This window comes from Ovis canadensis, chromosome 6 (assembly GCF_042477335.2).
Source record: "Ovis canadensis isolate MfBH-ARS-UI-01 breed Bighorn chromosome 6, ARS-UI_OviCan_v2, whole genome shotgun sequence".
Taxonomy (NCBI): domain Eukaryota; kingdom Metazoa; phylum Chordata; class Mammalia; order Artiodactyla; family Bovidae; genus Ovis; species Ovis canadensis.
Window position 1 is genome coordinate 84,269,420 of NC_091250.1, and position 19,160 is coordinate 84,288,579.

Here is a 19,160-nt window from a genome sequence, read left to right on the forward strand (position 1 = left end):
ATCTCCAACCCCGCCCCGCCCGGGCCGCGGGTGCCAGCTCCGCTGCCCCCGGCGCCCAGGCAGTGGCCTCTGGGAGCGTTTTCTTGCACACCGGGATTCCGTTCGACCTCGGGCCGCCTCTGGATTCTTCGAAAAGGCCGCCCGCAAAATACAGAGGAACCCTCTCCCTTCCCCTCCATTCCCCAGCAAGGGGTGGGGGGCGGTGCTGGTGCCATCAGGAGGGCTCCTTGATTCACGAGTCGGGGTCTCTTTGGCTGGGTTGGGAAGGGCGCATTTGCAGAGTACATGTGGACGAGGGAGGAGGCGGTGACAACGCGGACAGAAGTTAAGTTGCTGACAGGCAGCTAAAATCTTGAAAACCGAATGTCCTTAAAAAGTACAGGCACTTCAGGGATGCTTCTTAGTTTTGGCGGGCCTGTGAAGGCTGATGCTTTTTTTCTGTGGTTTTGCAGGTGGGTTGAAGATAGTGTGGATGTATCTACTGGGGAATCCAATTTAACAGATGTTTACTGCACACCAGGAAGGCACTCAGATATACAAGTAACTCGAGTACACATTCCTTGTTCCCTGTCGAGTCAATATAATCCAATAATCCTTTTAGTTTAAAAAAAAAAAAAGAGAGGGAGGGCAGTTGTAACCAAGGTGCGATAACTATTCCTCAGGTAGCTGAAACTTCTCCTAAGCATCTTGGGGACCCAGGCCTGCCTAACTCAACAGGAACACCAAAGAGACCTGCTGGCCAAATTTTTCTTTCTCTAGAAACTAAATCAGTTTTGCTTTTTGATGACTGGAGCTGATGTTTCTCTCTCTGCGTACGTTACATCAGAGGATTGCCAAGAAATTGTAGTTAGAAGATTCGGCTCTCTCACCTGGTAAATCCTTTATAATCTTGCCCGTCTCTCCTCTGGTTTTGGCTAAGATCAGTACCTAGCTGGTCATCAAGTTCTGCAAATCCTTTCCAAATGCTGGAACCGATTGACTTGTATCTCTAGGCTGACTCCTGTCTGGATATCTAGGACAAGCTTCATCTGAAGCAGAAAGGCTTACAGCTCAATGCTTTGGGGAGTCAGCAGTAAGCCTTTGATAATAGTCTGTCTGTGGTCCCAATAATCCACTCAGACAACTGGGCTTTTTACTGATCCTTAATTCCTATCTCTAATTCTAGTCCTCTAGTCCTTACTTCCTATGCTTTGCTTCTTTTCCTTCTGCTTGAAGAGTCTTTCTCTTTTTCTCTGTCAAGCACACTCTTATTCATCCTTCAAATATCCATTCAAATGGCATGTTCTCTTTGAGCCTTCCTACATGCCTGGGCAGTTTTAGCTGGTCTGTCCCTTAATTCTGCTCCTAGTTTTCTACATGTATTTCAGAGTGCATTGTATTCTATTTTGTTTACCTGTCTTTAAGTTCATCTAAAAAATGGGGAGCTCTATCTGGAAGATCTGTGTCTTACTCATCCTTTTATCTCCAATGCTTAAGACAGTAATGAAACTTAATAAGTATCTTCAGTTCAGTTCAGTTCAGTCGCTCAGTTGTGTCCGACTCTTTGAGACCCCATGAATCGCAGCACACCAGGCCTCCCTGTCCATCACCAACTCCCGGAATTCACTCAAACTCATGTCCATTGAGTCGGTAAATGCCATCCAGCCATCTCATCCTCTGTCGTCCCCTTCTCCTCTTGCCCCAATCCCTCCCAGCATCAGAGTCTTTTCCAATGAGTCAACTCTTTGCATGAGGTTGGCCAAAGTATTGGAGTTTCAGCTTCAGCATCATTCCTTCCAAAGAACACCCAGGGTTGATCTCCTTCAGAATGGACTGGTTGGATCTCCTTGCAGTCCAAGGGACTCTCAAGAGTCTTCTCCAACACCACACTTCAAAAGCATCAGTTTTTCGGTGCTCAGCTTTCTTCACAGTCCAACTCTCACATCCATACATGACCACTGGAAAAACCATAGCCTTGACTAGATGGACCTTTGTTGGCAAAGTAATGTCTCTGCTTTTGAATATGCTATCTAGGTTGGTCATAACTTTCCTTCCAAGGAGCAAGTGTCTTTTAATTTCATGGCTGCAATCACCATCTGCAGTGATTTTGGAGCTCCCCAAATAAAGTCTGACACTGTTTCCACTGTTTCCCCATCTATTTGAGCTGAAGTGATGGGACCAGATGCCATTTTTCTGAATGTTGAGTTTTAAGTCAATCTTTTCACGCTCATCTTTCACTTTCATCAAGAGGCTTTTTAGTTCTTCTTCATTTTCTGCCATAAGGGTGGTGTCATCTGCATGTCTGAGGTTATTGATATTTCTCCCGGCAATCTCCATTCCAGCTTGTGCTTCTTCCAGCCCAGCGTTTCTCATGATGTACTCTGCATATAAGTTAAATAAGCAGGGTGAAAATATACAGCCTTGACTTACTCCTTTCCCTATTTGGCACCAGTCTATTGTTCCATGTCTAGTTCTAACTATTGCTTCCTGACCTGCATATAGGTTTCTCAAGAGGCAGGTCAGGTGGTCTGGTATTCCCATCTCTTTCTGAAATTTTCCACAGTTTATTGTGAGCCACACAGTCATGGCTTTGGCATAGTCAATAAAGCAGAAATAGATGTTTTTCTGGAACTCTCTTGCTTTTTCCATGATCCAGCGGATGTTCGCAATTTGATCTCTGGTTCCTCTGCCTTTTCTAAATCCAGCTTGAACATCTGGAAGTTCACAGTTCGTGTATTGCTGAAGCCTGGCTTGGAGAATTTTGAGCATTACTTTACTAGCGTGTGAGATGAGTGCAATTGTGAGGTAGTTTGAGCATGCTTTGGCATTGCCTTTCTTTGGGATTGGAATGAAAACTGACCTTTTCCAGTCCTGTGGCCACTGCTGAGTTTTCCAAATTTGCTGGCATATTGAGTGCAGCACTTTCACAGCATCATCTTTCAGGATTTGAAATAGCTCAACTGGAATTCCGTCACCTCCACTAGCTTTGTTCGTAGTGATGCTTTCTAAGGCCCACTTGACTTCACATTCCAGGATGTCTGGCTCTAGGTGAGTGATCACACCATCATGATTATCTGGGTCGTGAAGATCTTTTTTGTACAGTTCTTCTGTGTATTCTTGCCGCCTTTTCTTAATGTCTTCTGCTTCTGTTCGGTTCATACCATTTCTGTCCTTTATCAAGCCCATCTTTGCATGAAATGTTCCCTTGGTATCTCTAATTTTCTTGAGATCTCTAGTCTTTTCTATTCTGTGGTTTTCCTCTATTTCTTTGCATTGATCGCTGAAGAAGGCTTTCTTATTTCTCCTTGCTATTCTCTGGAACTCTGCATTCAGATGCTTATATCTTTCCTTTTCTCCTTTGCTTTTCACTTCTTTTCTTTTCACAGCTATTTGTAAGGCCTCCCCAGATAAGTATCTTAAAAATCTGTAATACCCCAGTTTCTAAGACTAGCAGCCCTGCCTTGGTTTTGCCAACCTGTCTCATACATAGAGACAAAGTGCCTTGGCAATACCACCAGTAAAAATTTAATACCACCACTAAATTTAAAGGAAATCACATACAATTGGGTCAGCAAAAGCTAAAAGATTTTCTTCAAATAGTAATATAGGCCCTGACCCAAAGGACTAACACGGACAGCTGTAGGAGAGGAATAGCATGGCACACCCAGGGAGGACTGGGGTGCCTAAAGAGAAGCCTGACTAGAGCAGAACAGATTATGCCTTTAGCCACATTCGCTGAGGGTTTGCAACTGTCCCCAGTGGAAATTATGATGCGGATCCCACTGTATATCCTTGGAGCTCCTTGCATACAAGCTTCTTACATATAAGCATCAGAAAACACACACAACTCTTGCTATACTGAGGGCTTTGATTGCTCTTTTGTTGGCTTCATAAAATCCCTAATTAAAAATCTCCAGCTAACTGATACAGGTAAAATTCAAAGTGGACAAAAGTAAGAACTTTCAGAAAGACTATTCCATCCAGACGTCTGACTCATTACACTTCTCTAGAAAAAAAGGCTTGTGGCTGTGTGGTAGAATTATAATGCTTTAAGAACAACCAACTGGCTATTAAATTTGCTCTTCTACCTCTATGGGGTTATGACCTCAGATATAAAGCAGCCAGTCATCTCCTTCCTGCCTTCTTTCCTTCTTTGCTTTCTTTTCTTCTTTCTTTTACTTCTTTCTCTTTTTGTTAATAGTTTAACAAACATTTATAGAGGGCTTAGAGTGTGCCACTTGCTGTGCTGAGGATATTAAACTAAATAGACCTTTGCCTTTTTCTTTAAGAAACTCACAAGGTTATATAGGATGCAGACAAATAAGTTTAATATAGTAGGATAACAATATCAACATTTCTAAAGTTAGAGAGACAAAGCATAAAGAAGAGAGTAATGAGCTTTGTGGGGGTGGGGGAGTTAGGAAGATTTTGTCAGTTTGAGCTGAGTTTAAATTTATTAAAAGTGCAACTTTGGAGAAACCCCATGTTTATTTCCTGGAGATTAGCTTTAGTAGTTATTTCAGAAAGCCTGCAGAATAAATTGTATGCCAAAAAGAGGTTCAACTTTTAATGACTGGCTAATGCTCTCAGAATCAAGGCCTGACCTCAACTGAACTGTGAACCAGAAATTGGGACAACAAGCAAGATTTGCTCAATCTCAACCATAACCAATATGTTAAAAAAAAAAAAAAAAAGGGAAAACAACGTTAAAGAATGTCAGAACTGCAAGAAATCTTAGAGCTCATCAAGTCCATGTTTTTCATTATGTAGATGGAAGAAAAGTGAGGCTCAGAATGATTAAAGACATGTAAAGTCATGAGAAACCACTAACTGGAAGAGTGTCAGATAAAACAAGAGTATCCATGTTTCAAATTTATTGTTCTTTCAACTTCTCTAAGATAATCTGATAGTGTACCAGAAAGAAAGATTTGATTTTTCTTTTATTCCCAAATAAATGCCTACTTGATAATATCCTGAAATAAACAGGAACAAAATTAGAGCATCAAAAGATTCTGCAAATAGAACCTTTACTTATATATTTCCTTTAATGAAAGGAAGTATATATATTTATGGCTTACCTGGTAGCTCAGGCTTCCCTTGTGGCTCAGCTGGTAAAGAAACTGCCTGCAATGCGGGAGACCTGGGTTTGATCCCTGGGTTGGGAAGATCCCCTGGAGAAGGGAACAGCTACCCACTCCAATAGTCTGGCCTGGAGAACTCCATGGACTGTATAGTTCATGGTGTCGCAGAGACGGACACAACTGAGCGACTTTCACTTTCACTTTCCCCTGGTGGCTCAGACGGTAAAGAATCTGCCTGCAGTGTGGAAGACTCAGGTTTGATCCCTGGGTTGGGAAGTTTCCCTGGAGAAGGAAATGGCTACCCACTCCAGTATTCTTGCCTGGAGAATCCCATAGACAGAGGAGCCTGGCAAGCTACAGTTCATTGGGGTCTCAAAGAGTCGGACACGACTGAGGGACTCTAACACTTTCTTTATCTTATGTATGTATGTGTGTATGTATGAGAGAGAGAGAGAGAGAGAGAGAGAGAGACTTTAAAAACAGAATCTCAACCTTGTTGAGCGCATGCTTATAGTTTGAAGCATGTGGATTCTTCTTTAATCAGCAACGTCTACTGTTTGCATTCCAGGCTCTCACTCTCTCTTAAATTGATTGCCATCCTGCGCCCATCAAAAGTGCTAAGGAAGGGATCATCATTAAGGGCACTTATGAGGATATCTGCTTATCCCTACAGATACAGAAGTTCTAAGCTTGTACCAAGTAACATCACCAGAGGGCTAAGAAGTGGGGTGTCAATTGCTTGGCTCTCTCTTTGATGACATGTGTTCTAGTCTTACCCCCACTGGCATTGATCAAAGGTGACTGCAAGAAAGTTGCATGAAGATTGTTTCTGTATTTTCTTTACAAAGGGGAGGTTATTAAGGACACATTCATCTGTTATTCTATACTCTTTGGAAAGGAATAAACATATTTAAGAACTGGTACCAAAAAATGTGCTTTCATTCAAAGAATTGGTATGTGTACTTTAAAAATCAAATGGTAATCATACCACCCAGTTTCCTTTTTTTCTTGACTGCCACAAAGCCCCAAAATAAATGTAAAATAAGGCTCAATATTAGTACACAGGCTTAAACTGGGGGCATATTTGTTTTTTTCATTAATTTTTTTCTAAATCTAACAAAGATGTTTTCTACAAACCTTCTACTGTAAGTGATATGAGATCCTCTTTTGAAAGTTTTAGGGGGATAAATAATGAATAAGTATGTAAAATATTTCCTTTGTTTTGAGTACTTGAGAGTTATGCTTGTTATTAGTAAGCATCAAGTTCTTGCTATGGACAACCATGCTCCAGAGCACTATGGAAACTAAGAGGTGCATGAAATGACTGGGAAACCTGAAGGGTCTTGAATCTAGTTGTGGTGGTCAAGTATTGTAGAGACAAGGTCAGGTAGCACATTCTAAAGTGATTTCAGACTCATTCTATCCTAAGACTCTATACGTCTATTAAATGAGTAATATGAACATTTGGTCAAAGCATATTCTATTTTGAGTTGGCTTAAATATTGATATTTTGAGTAACATTTTTCTGAAGGTGGTCAAGTTTTTGGATAGCTGTTTCTGAGTAAGTTTTCATAAAAGCAGCTTGTGTTCATGGTGGAAATTTGAAAAATTGGAAAAGTATAAAGGAACTAATTAAAATCATCCACAATCATGCCTTGGGTTCATGTTGTGTAATGTAACACAATATATATAATTTAGAGACCTGCTTTTTTCACTTAACATTATATAGTAATAATTCCTAGATACTAGCTGTTCAATAATGAGATTTCTATTGTGAAACATTCCATTGAATAATTTACTCTATCAGCAGCACTGTTGTTGCTTTGTATGTTTCCAACCTACTCTTCTCTGTTTAATATTAGTACTGTGACCTATTGTACATTTGTAGTAATAGTGATCATAGCATTTAGGAAGCAAATTGATAACATTTGTTATAACATGTCAAGCACTGTGTTGCACTTCACATGAATGGTCTTATTTAGTCTCTAATAACACTGTGAAGTAGGAACTATAGTAAGAGGATATAAGGCTTCCTCGATGGCTCAGAATCCATCTCAGGAGATGCTGTTTGATCCCTAGGTTGAGAAGATCCCCTGGAGGAGGAAATGGTAACCTATTCAGTATTCTTGCCAGGACAATCCCATGGACAGAGAAGCCTGGCAGGCTATAGTCATAAAAGAGTCCCAAACGCCTGAAGCAACTGAGCACACAGGCATGCAAGATGATATAAACAAGACTCTGATGCTGGGAGAGATTGGGGGCAGGAGGAGAAGGGGACGACAGAGGATGAGATGGCTGGACGGCATCACCGACTCGAGGGACATGAGTTTGAGTGAACTCCGGGAGTTGATGGACAGGGAGGCCTGGTGTGCTGTGATTCATGGGGTCGCAAAGAGTCGGACCTGAGTGACTGAACTGAACTGAACTGAGAGGTTAATTAAAGTGTAACAGCAAGGAGGAGGATTTAACCCTTAGTCTGACTTAAGCAAATATCACAACTTGGTTTTTATTAGTAAGTAAATCAGACTGTTCAAAGATTCCAAATACCTATAAAAATGTGCATTAAGTTAAGAAATCTATAAGATTCTTCTTCATTGCCTTCCTCATTCTTTACATTTTTTAAAGAAAAAAGTCAGTAATGAATATTTATTTTTTGTACTTTAGCAATTGTTATTGCACCATGATAAAATGTGTGTTCTCTTTATATTTTCTTTTTTCTTTTTGTTGACATATAATTAAAAAAATACATTATGTACAACATAGTGATTCAATATTTGTATATAATGTGAAATAATCACCACAATCAGTCTAATTAATATCTATCACCATTCATAGTTACAAGTTTTTCTTGTGGTGAGAACTTTTATAGACCTTATTTTGTGGTCTACAGAAGATAGTAAGAACACAGACTCCAGAATGAGCCTTTCATTTTTATCAGAGGACAGTAAAACCACTAATTAAGAGGAAAAAAGTGGGGTGGGGGCAAAAATTCTTAAGTTTACCGTCAGTGGACATGTTCAATGTTCATAATTCTTAAATACCTGAAAAAAAAAAAAAGAAACTGAATTAAACTAGCTAACCGACTAGCTAGCAGAGGTCCCGCTTCCACCGGCTCTGTTTTAAAAACGATAGATTAGGATGATTTGCAATCTGCACATCATTTGACGACATTGAAAATAAGGGTACTAAAGTGCTTAATGATGGTTGCAATGGTTTCATTTCTTAAGTAGGCCAAACTACCACTGTGGCTTAATACACCTTTTGAAATAGTGCCAAACCGGCTCTAAACTTACACAAAGTCTCAATTAGAGAATTCATAATTAAACAACTTAAGAGTGCTGAATGATTCTAAAAACAGACCAAATCTTATTTAAACCTGATTGACTAATTCGTGAACATCCTGGAGCTAAAATCTATTTAGCTGGGCACCCACCAAATCCTAGACGTTACAAACGAAGAAATAAAGTCTTGAGAAGTGAAAGAATATAGGAAGGAGCCAAACAACTGCTTTCTTCACCGCCTAACCTAAAAACGTCTAGAAAGAACCTTTGCTTTCCTAGACAAGAGGCCTCCGGCTGCCCAGCATCGCCACACTGCGGGCGCCTCTCTCTCCATCAGGGTCGGGCGGCTGCCATCTGAAGTCTTAGCGTCTTCCAGCCGCCGGCCCAACCCAGAGTCTCACAGACTTTGGGGGCTCTCGCTTTCGGCCACCAGCAGCACCAGTAGCAGCAGCATGAGGCTGAGCATCACTAGCATGAGGAAGAGCGGCATGGCGCGTCCCGGCGGTGCCCCGGACCCGCGGGCGAGTTGGGGTTGGGGGGCAGCAGGGATGAGGAGCGGCGGGGCTGCAGGCGGGTAGTGCGCTCGGCTGGGGCTGGGCGGCGGCGCAGGCGTTGCCTGGAAACGGGCCGCGCGCGTCCCCAGCTGCCGCGCGCTCACGTCAAGGTTTGTTTAATAATCGCCGGGGTATTTATTGTCCTGGCTCCCGGCGGCAGCGCGGGAGCCGGGAGACCGCGCGCGGGGCAGCGAATGAGGCGCGGCGGCTGTGGCCCAGGGCACCTCCCCCCGGCTTCTCGAACCCTGCCCCTTCCGACCCGAGGGGGGAGGATGGAAACACCAGCCGCGCTCTGAGCTCCTCAGGAAGAGAACACCTTTCCCGCCACACCACCCCTCGGTCCACGAGTCCATCTCCCAGAGCGGGCCGAGCGGAAGAGCGAGCGATGGCAGATAACCTGAGGAGACTGGTCTCCAACGAAGCTTTACGATCGTTGCAGGACAAGCTAGAGTCCTGGCTGAGGGAGTACAACGTGAGTCAGAGGGGAAGACCCCCGGGGTTCGCCCTCTCTCTAGTTCCTTGTACAACCCTCAGCGGGAGGTTCTTAGGACTGGCCTCCGGGTGACTGCTTTGCCAAGTCCAGCAGTTTTGATTCCTCACTGGGACCCGCACCGAGGGAAGCAGGGAAATGCGATTCCTTTTTCTCCTTCTGGCGCGAGGTGGCGCGGTCCGTGAAGCGCTGGACTGGTCGTAGCAGAGGAGAGCTGCTAGTTTAGCGAGCGGTAGCTAAGGACGCTGGCGGTCCTAGCAACGGGAAGCCCTGCGAGCAACGCAGGTCCGGTCTAGCTTGTCACTCTTCCTCCAGTTCCCTCTGCCTGCAGCCCACCCCCATACTCCAACTCGAATTATTATTATTTATTACATCCCACCTCCTGCCTTTCCGCAAGTCTCCCACTCTGGGGTAAGATTTTTATAGAAATATACCCTGGAGTTAGTACCCAGAAGTCAATGAAACGAGCACTAGTCAACCTTGCGAGTTTCACTTGTGTGCTGATGAGCATGGCAAGTAAGGTAGTTTCAACACTAGGGCAGATTTCAGAAAGCCTGTTGTCAAGGCATTTGTAAGCCAATATTCTGTCATCAAACCCAGTTCAGTTCAATTCAGTTCACTCTCAGTCGTGTCCGACTCTTTGCGACCCCATGAATCGCAGCCCTCCAGGCCTCCCCGTCCATCACCAACTCCCAGAGTTCACTCAGACTCACGTCCATCGAGTCAGTGATGCCATCCAGCCATCTCATCCTCTGTCGTCCCCTTCTCCTCCTGCCCCCAATCCCTCCCAGCATCAGAGTCTTTTCCAATAAGTCAACTCTTCGCATGAGGTGGCCAAAGTACTGGAGTTTCAGCTTTAGCATCATTTCTTCCAAAGAAATCCCAGGGCTGATCTCCTTCAGAATGGACTGGTTGGATCTCCTTGCAGTCCAAGGGACTCTCAAGAGTCTTCTCCAACACCGCAGTTCAAAAGCATCAATTCTTCAGTGCTCAGCCTTCTTAACAGTCCAACTCTCACATCCATGCATGACCACAGGAAAAACCATAGCCTTGACTATCTAGGTTGGTCATAACTTTTCTTCCAAGGAGTAAGCATCTTTTAATTTCATGGCTGCAATCACCATCTGCAGTCAAACCGGAGTCTCTTGCATTGCAGATGGATTTTTTTTACCAGCTGAGCGACAGTATAGAACTTTCCTTTTTAAGATGAATGGGAGCTGGAGTATGGGTGGTGGGGGCCACTGCCCTCCCTACCCCACTCCAGCTCCCATTCATCTCTTCATCCAGATAGTAGAACTCCAGTGCAGAATTTGCTTCGGTTGGTCTGTCTTAAAAAGGGGAGTTCTATACTGTTGCTCAGCTGGTAAAAAAAATCCATCTGCAATGCAAGAGACTCCGGTTTGATTCCTGGATCAGGAAGATCCCCTGGAGAAGGGCATGGCAACCCACTCTAGTATTCTTGCCTGGAGAATCCCCATGGACAGAGGAGCCTGGCGGGCTACGCTCAGTCAGACAAAGAGTCAGACATGACTTAGTGACTGAACAATAACAACAAAAAAAGAGAGTCCTATTCTCACACAGCCAGTAGAACAATGCAGGAAAAAGAGCTGGGGACCCAGAATCAGCTCCACCCCGCCAGCTTTTAGGTCTGACTTTGCAGAGAACTGGCTGGCTGAATCACTGGGGCTTCCCTGGTGGCTCAGCAGTAAAGAATCCACCTGCCAGTGTAGGAGATGCTGGTTCATTCCCTGGGTCTGCAAGATCCCCTGGAGAAGGAAATGGCAACCCACACCAGTATTCTTTCTTGCCCGGAAAATCTCATGGACAGAGAAGCCTGGTGGCTTAGTGACTAAACAACAACAAGCAACAACAACAAAAGCTGAATCATTTGGGGCAAATTATTTAACCTCTGGGTCTCAGTACCTCCTCAGCTAACTGGGAGACTGGAATTTATGTGCATGAGGTTCCTTTTTGGATCTCAATTTTTTTAGTCTAAATTAGCTTGTTTCTGAAATCCTACCAGGAAAATGCAACTGCCTGCCATCATGAGTCCCTGGGCTTTCCTATCCACCTTGTAACCAGGCACCTAGGAGGAGGGGAGCTCAAAGCAATATGGCTTTCTCCTTAGCCTGCTTTTCTAGTGTTTACCCCATTTGCCCACATTTAAACCAATATTGATTATTCCTTCTCCATCAGAATTGCAGGAAAATTGAAATTCACCGTTAGCACAAAGACTTGGGTTCCCCCCCCCCCACCTACCTTTAAAAGTGGCTACTTGTTACCTAATCTCAGAAGGATAAGAATAACAAATCTTAATACATATATTTTCTCTTCTTAAAACTACTTCTTATAAAATTTTTTTTCTTGCCCTGTGGCCTAAATTAACTTGAACCATTAAAAAGTGTATTCAGTTTGTCACTAGACAATGTTGAACACAAATGACACTGATAGTGGCTGGACCAACTTAAATGATTGTTTTAGAAACAACCTGTAAGTTCTGAGAAAGGCCAAAGTTTATTGTACTTTCTCTTCTCACTAACAGTGGTGCACTCCATTCTTCTGTTCTCACTGAAACCATTTCTACTTAGATTCCTCACTTGTGGCCCTCCCCATCTCCAGTACACACATGTAATTCGTAGAGACTGCACTCTTAGAGATCAGTGCCTTCCCAAATATTGTGGCCATTCCTTGGGCATCATCATTTCTCTTCAACGTTCTGGCATCTCTATTGAATTTGACTGTCGACACTCTGTTTGTCTCCTTGTCTTACCCATACTCCTCTCATAGTTGTTCTTCAAGGGCAGACTTTAGAAACCTTCTCTTCCACTTACATTCCTATTTCATCTCTTACCCCTATGCTGATGAATATCATATCTAAACTCAGGTCCCTTTCTCATCTGAGCTCTCACTTCTCCAAATGTCCATTGGACATTTTCAGTTGTGCTGTTGTCATTGCAAAGTCAAATCAGTGTAAGACTGACCCTAGCTTCTCCCATGCCACAAACACTGACTTCTTTCCTTTAGTTACAGACTTTATCATGACATACTCCACTACTTTCTCACCAGCAGAATCTGTTGGTACTAGTTTCTGAGCTTGTGCAGAACCTGAGCATGTTCCACACCGTCCCTGCCTCCACTGCCACACTTGTACACCTTTGGTCATCTTTTATTTGTGTTACTTAAAAAAAAAATAACCCAAAGTAATTCTTCTAAATACCAAGTCAGATCAAGTTACTCCTATGGCAAAACTCTCCAAACTTTATATCTCAGAAAAAAATTTCCTGCAATGGCCATCAAACTCCTGTACAGCTGTGCTCCTTTAAACTCTGTGATGTTATCTCTTACCCTCTCCCTTGCTCAACCACTCCAGCAATACTAGACTGCTTGCTCATGGTAGAGCAGAACTGTCCGACAGAACTTTCCATGATGATGGACACATTCTATATATATCTTTATATCAGCACTGTCCAACATGGTGGCCAATAAGCATTTGAAATTCAATGAGTGCAAACTGAGGAACTGAAGTTTTAACTTCATTGAAGTCTGGTTTGAATTCCACTAGTTACCAGTGGCAACTGTATTGGACTGAGCAGCCACCCTCGCCCCTGGAACAACTGTGCCCCTTCTCTGCTTTATTTCTTCCATAATATCCTTCTCCATCCATAATATCTACCCCTTCTAATTTTTACTGATTTACTCTTTTATTTTGTTGATTAGTTTTCTTCCCCTCCCCCAACACACCCTAAAATGTAAGCTCCAGATAGCAGAGATTTCCGTTTCATTCCACTTTTGGCCCCTAGTGGTTGCTCAATAAATCATGACTGGCTGAATGCCACCACCTTTCTCCCAGACACCCAGTTCCTTGGACTCATTTCTGATGAACCTCATATTCAGTGTAAAATTAGAAATGATCCCTGTGCGTGCCTTGTGTGTTCAGTCGCTTCAGTCGTGTTCAACTCTCTGTAACTCTATGGACCATAGCCCACTAGGCTCCTCTGTCCATGGGGTTCTCCAGGCAAGAATATTGAAGTGGGTTGCCATGCCCTCCTCCAGGGGATCTTCCTGATCCAGGGATTGAACTGGAGTCTCCTGCATCTCCTGCATTGCTGGCAGATTCTTTACCCCTGAGCCAGCAGGGAAGCCCAGAAATGATCCCCAAATATTTTTAATTCAACCTTTCTTAAAATTGAAACCAGAAGCCAGAATTAACAATCAGGGGCACAAGTGAAAGGGTGCAAGCATTATGAACTGTGTGTGTGTGTGTGTGTGTGTATGGCGGGTGGCGCGGGCGTGGCGCTTAAGAAAGACAATGAGAAAATCTCTTTACAGCACCTACCAACATTTAGGTTACATTGAGACTTATTCAGCATCTTGTCATCTACAGTTTGAGTTTCAGTCAATTGCTAAGAGTTTTCCTGTAACACTGCAATGTTATTTTATTAGTTCCAAAGACTTTGGCCTTGAATCCTTAAGATGAAGAGTATTCATTGTAGCAAATTATATTTATTAAAATATTGGTTGTAGAGAATTATGTTTTTTCCTTAAAAGCTTCAAATTATGTTTGCTATGGAAGGTTGGTTTTTCTGACTGTGACTACATTAATTGAGTTCTGATAAACTCAAGCAAAAGAAAAGACCGTATATATTCCTCTAGAATTAGGAACATGGTTAAAGTTATTCCTTTGGGAAAAGTTATTTTCAAGTGAAATAGATAAATAACTTGAACAGATTAATTCTAAAACACAATGCAGAATTATGATTGTTTTCCAAACCAGCCATCATTTAGATTAACAATTAGATCCTATTTTTCTTCTTAATTTCTCTAATATAATTTCCTTCTTTATCCATTCCTATCCCCTCTGCCTTTATCTGGCCATCACCACCATCTCATACACAGCCTGTTTCCTTGATTCCTACGTTGTCAGAAACAGTAAGTTCTTTTAAAATATAATTTTCTGCCCTGAAGCCTTTGTTTTTTATCTTTTGGCTTGTTTTTAATCTTACAACATCTACCAATCTTTTGGGCCTTTGGCAAAACTGCTTCTTGCTTGATTTTATTTTTGTAAGTTACATTTATCTTATCTTCAGGAAAAAATATTTTCCAACCCACTCCCCTCCCAGAGAAGCAAGTCCTAAAAACAACAGCAAAGAGCACCACCTCATTTTCTTTTAGTTATTAAAGAGATGCTGAATTATTGCATTACTTTGTCTTTAAAACTTGGACTCCATTGGAGATTCAGGGATGGGTTGTGGTAAACACATGAATTGCAGAGTTAGTTTTCCTCCTTTGTGGTTATTGAGAATGTTAGTGGAACAGCCAAAGAGAATTCCTTCTTACTCAACCAATAACTGAGCCAGGTATTAAGAGTTTAAGAATTAATTGAAAAAATGGTTACTTAGCTCCTGGTGTGTATAAAGGTTTGGGTGAGATACTCTATATTCACACTTTTTCTGCAGTGTACACTTATTCCTCAGACAAATTTTTTTTATAGTATGTCTGTCTATGCTAGGTGCTGGGAATAAAAATGTCAGCTAAATCTTACTGATGAAATTCTAGCTGGAGAAGAGGACAAGGGAGAGAGGAAAGGATGTGGGCAAGAAGCTGGGAAGCATGAAAAAGCTAGCATGTTTCGGGGGACTGGGAATAATTCCAGGCAGGGAGTGGGCATGAGATAAGGCCAAGGAGATGAGGTGGTGGGGGCCAGGGACGGGTGCCTTGGGTGGTTTGTTATGGAGTTCGGACTTTATCCTGAAGGCAATGGGGAGAAACAAAGTATTATATAGGGAGGTAATGCTTCTCTTGCATTACCCTCCCCTTGTGCTATAGAATTCTGTACTAACAAGTGTAAACAACATATTAAATATCAGCACATAAAAACGAGCTCTTAAAGAGGTGTCCTCTGTTTGTTTTAGAATAATCTCTGTGATTGAAATAGAACCTGCTTTTAGGCCAAAACATGCCTGGTTCTAAGTATAAAAGTAAAAGCTTGCTGCTGCAAGCTGTGTGTTACACCAGGATTCCTGACCTCTGGAAGAAAGGATTTTGATCCAGGGTCAGAAACGATACTTGATTACTTGGAGCCTTTTGTGTAGCAAAGTTTTCATAAAGTATAGCAGAAATAGGGAAAGCTTCTAACATAGACATCAGAAGGGAACATAAAGAGTGCCAAGGCATTTTATGTCTGTTAGCTAGCTTCTAATCAGATAAAGAAACACCTCAAGGCTGAGGGAGTTTCACCAGGCTTCTCTCCCACAATATGCATTTTTGAGAGGATGGCCAAGGTGTGTCATCCCCAGCCATAAAACAATTAATATGAGTACTGGTTTGCTGAGCCATTATCAGCCCAAGGTTTGAGAAAAGAAAAAAAAGGCTGGTCTTAGGCAGAACCGGTTTCCTCAACACAGAAGGAAAAAAAGGAAAAGTCTGCCTCTTGCAGTTTATTTCCTCCTGCCGCCTGGGGACCTCTACCCTCCCTACCTGTTACCCTCTCGAAAGGTTGTTGTCATTGCTATGGTGTCTTCAGACAGATTCCCTGACCCCCCTGCACTCCTTCCCTTCTACATTCTTGAAGGTTCAACTAGTTATTACATTTACAGAGAATGCTTTTCTTCCCTTCAGGACCTTTATCTCCTTCAGTTCAGTTCAGTCGCTCAGTTGTGTCCGACTCTTTGTGACCCCGTGGACTGCAGCACGTCAGGCTTCCCTGTCCACCACCGACTCCCAGAGCTTGCTCAAACTCATGTCCATGGAGTCAGTGATGCCATCCAACCATCTCATTCTCTATCGTCCCCTTCTCCTCCCGCCTTCAGTCTTTCTCAGCATCAGGGTCTTTTCAAATGAGTCAGTTCTTTGCATCAGGTGGCCAAAGTATTGGAGTTTCAGCTTCAGCATCAGTCCTTTCAGGGAATATTCAGGGCTGATTTCCTTTAGAATGGACTGGTTGGATCTCCTTGCAGGCCAAGGGACTCTCAAGAGTTTTCTTCAACACCACAGTTCAAAAGCATTAATTCTTTGGTGCTCAGCTTTATAGTCCAACTCTCACATCCATGCATGACTATTGGAAAAACCATAGCCCTGACTAGACAGACCTTTGTTGGCAAAGTAATGTCTCTGCTTTTTAGTATGCTGTCTAGGTTGGTCATAGCTTTTCTTCCAAGGAGCAAGTGTCTTTTAATTTCATGGCTGCAGCCACCATCTGCAGTGATTTACTGGCCAGTAATGAATAAATGCCAAACCTTAGTGTCTTGACAGAACAGAGATTTCTTTCCCATTCATGCAAAGTCTGATGGTAGCTCTTGTCTGTCACTGGCTCAGTTTCAGGTGCCCTCCATCAGATGGAGCAGCCATCTCATTACTGGACCTTGAAGGTTCTGCAAGGGGAATAGAGAGAGTGGAGAACTTGCCCTGCTCCTACATCATACACAGCCCTTGCACTCATTGTCCCTTGGGCAGACTTAGTTGTTGGCTGCTGTCCAACTGTAAGGGAGCCTGATAAATGTGGAAAAGCAAGCAGAATATTTAATGGGTACCACCCCTTCTGCCACAGTTACTAATGATAAATTCATGGCTACAAAATAATTGACAAATAGTTAAGGAAGACTATTTTCTTTTTAACAGAGTCTACCAACTTTTAAATTTGATTCTCCGTATTTTCATCTTGGACAAACTGGTTAATGTAAACATCACCATTGTTTAATGTTAAAGGAGAAGAAGTAACAAAATAAGTCCAGTAGGAATATTAATTATGGATCAAGACACTAAAATCCAGTGTGTGCATGCTCAGTTGCTTCAGTCATGTCTGACTCTTTGCCACCCCATGGACTGTCCATGGTATTCTCCTGGCAAGAATACTGGAATCGGTTGCCATGCCTGCCTCCAAAATCCAGTGGGAAAGCCTAAATAGAAGCTCTTCCTAAATTGTTGAGGTATAATCCTCCTCTTTCTTATATCTAAAATTCAGAAAAAAATAGATATGCAACAAGCAACAGAGGTTAACTGTATAGCACCGGAAACTATAGTCAATATTTTGTAATAACCTATAATGGAAAATAATCTGAAAAATAATATAAACAATGTATTTGTATAACTGAATTAACTTGCTGTGCACCTGAAACACTGTAAGCCGACTATACTTCAATGAAATATATATATTAAGAAAAAATAAAATAAAATTTAGGATTTCAGTTTAAAAACTTTGTTGTGGAGGCAGTGAGTGTGTGGCAGGGTCAGCCTCAACGATGTAGAACAGAGGGTTGATTTTGAAACAACCACTTGAAAGGCTGCCCACAGATGGGCACCTTTCTAGAAGCAATTATAGCCTGTTATAACCAGCATTTTTACTTTTACTTTGTAGAGGACTTCATTTAAAAGAATTTTTTAAGGTATAGTTGATGTATAGTGTTATATGTTTCAGGTGTATAACATAGTGATTCCCAATTTTTGAAGGCTGTTCTCTATTTATAATTATTGAATATTGGCTATATTCCCCATGCTGTACATAATATCCTTGTAGCTTATTTATTTTTGATTTTTTTAATTGAAGGATAATTGCTTTACAGTATTGTGTTGGTTTCTGCCATACATCAACATGAGTCAGTCACAGGTATACATATGTCCCCTCTCCCATCTCTGTCCCCATCTGGCACTGTTGGTGGGAATGTAAATTGATACAGCCACCATGGAGAACAATATGGAAATTCCTTAAAAAATTAGGAATAGAACTGCCATATGACCCAACAATCCCACTACTGGGCATATACCCTGAGAAAACCATAATTTAAACAGATGCATGTACCCCAATGTTTGTCGCAGTACAATGTCTATTTTGTTAGTAGTTTATTCATAGTAAAGTAAAATAGTAAAGTAAAGTAAATTTTGCTCAGTCGTGTCCGACTCTTAGCGACCCCATGGACTGTAGCCTACCAGGTTCCTCCATCCATGGGATTTTCCAGGCAAGAATACTGCAGTGGGTTGCCATTTCCTTCTCCAGGAGATCTTCCCAACCCAGGGATCGAACCCAGGTCTCCCGTGTTGTAGGCAGACACTTTACCGTCTGAGCCACCGGGGAACTCTTAATCCCTTAAAACGAGTGTTTAAGAGTTCTTGAAAGCCCTTAAAGCACTCTTCATGCGTTATTGCCTTTAAGCTTTAGAAGAACCTATGAAATAGCAGGCTTTATTTTCTGTATTTTACACATGAGAAAACCAAATCCCAGGAAGGCAGCTTGCTTGCCCAAGGCCACTCCACTTTATAACTTGGTTTTGAACCTAGCTCTTTTGCTTGTCAAGTCCATTCTGTTATCTCCTACAGAGGAGGGAAGGACATTCCACTGACTTGCAGTGTCTGTTTCCTGCCAGCCTTCCCCCATCCACCCTCTAAAAATACACACCCCGGTCAGCGGTGGCAGTGGGGAGACTGGAACGGGGAAGGAAGATAGAAATTAGGGCTTTGCTTTCTATATGTGAATTTCCAGGGTCAGCTGCAAAGACCTGAGAAATGCCACCCCTCAGACTAGACTCCACATCCTTCCTACTGATCATCTCTTTTCCTTGCTCCTGTACATATTTGCTAATTGGCGTGTTTGGAAATGGCATTCTTGTTCTATGTAAAATGACTTTTTTTAAAAGAAGAGTATTAAAAAATAAAAATATCAGGCAAATCATTATTAAATGATTGTAACTTTCATATTTTAAACGATACTATGATAAATCCTTTTGCACAGTTTCTTATCTAATATAGATGAAGCATATTTTCTGTATATGAAAGTATATTTTGT

General features: G+C 42.2%; 1 protein-coding gene across 1 annotated transcript in view; it reads left to right on the forward strand.

Annotated features, from left to right (window-relative positions):
- Positions 1 to 9,050: 9,050 nt before the first annotated feature.
- SPATA18 (spermatogenesis associated 18) overlaps positions 9,051 to 19,160 on the forward strand; it is a 48,158-nt gene continuing 38,048 nt past the window's right edge. Inside the window, exon 1 of the mRNA XM_069593091.1 lies at positions 9,051 to 9,367. Within this exon, the coding sequence (XP_069449192.1) occupies positions 9,281 to 9,367 (87 nt within the window). The 5' untranslated portion in view covers positions 9,051 to 9,280. The remainder of the gene's footprint in view (positions 9,368 to 19,160) is intronic.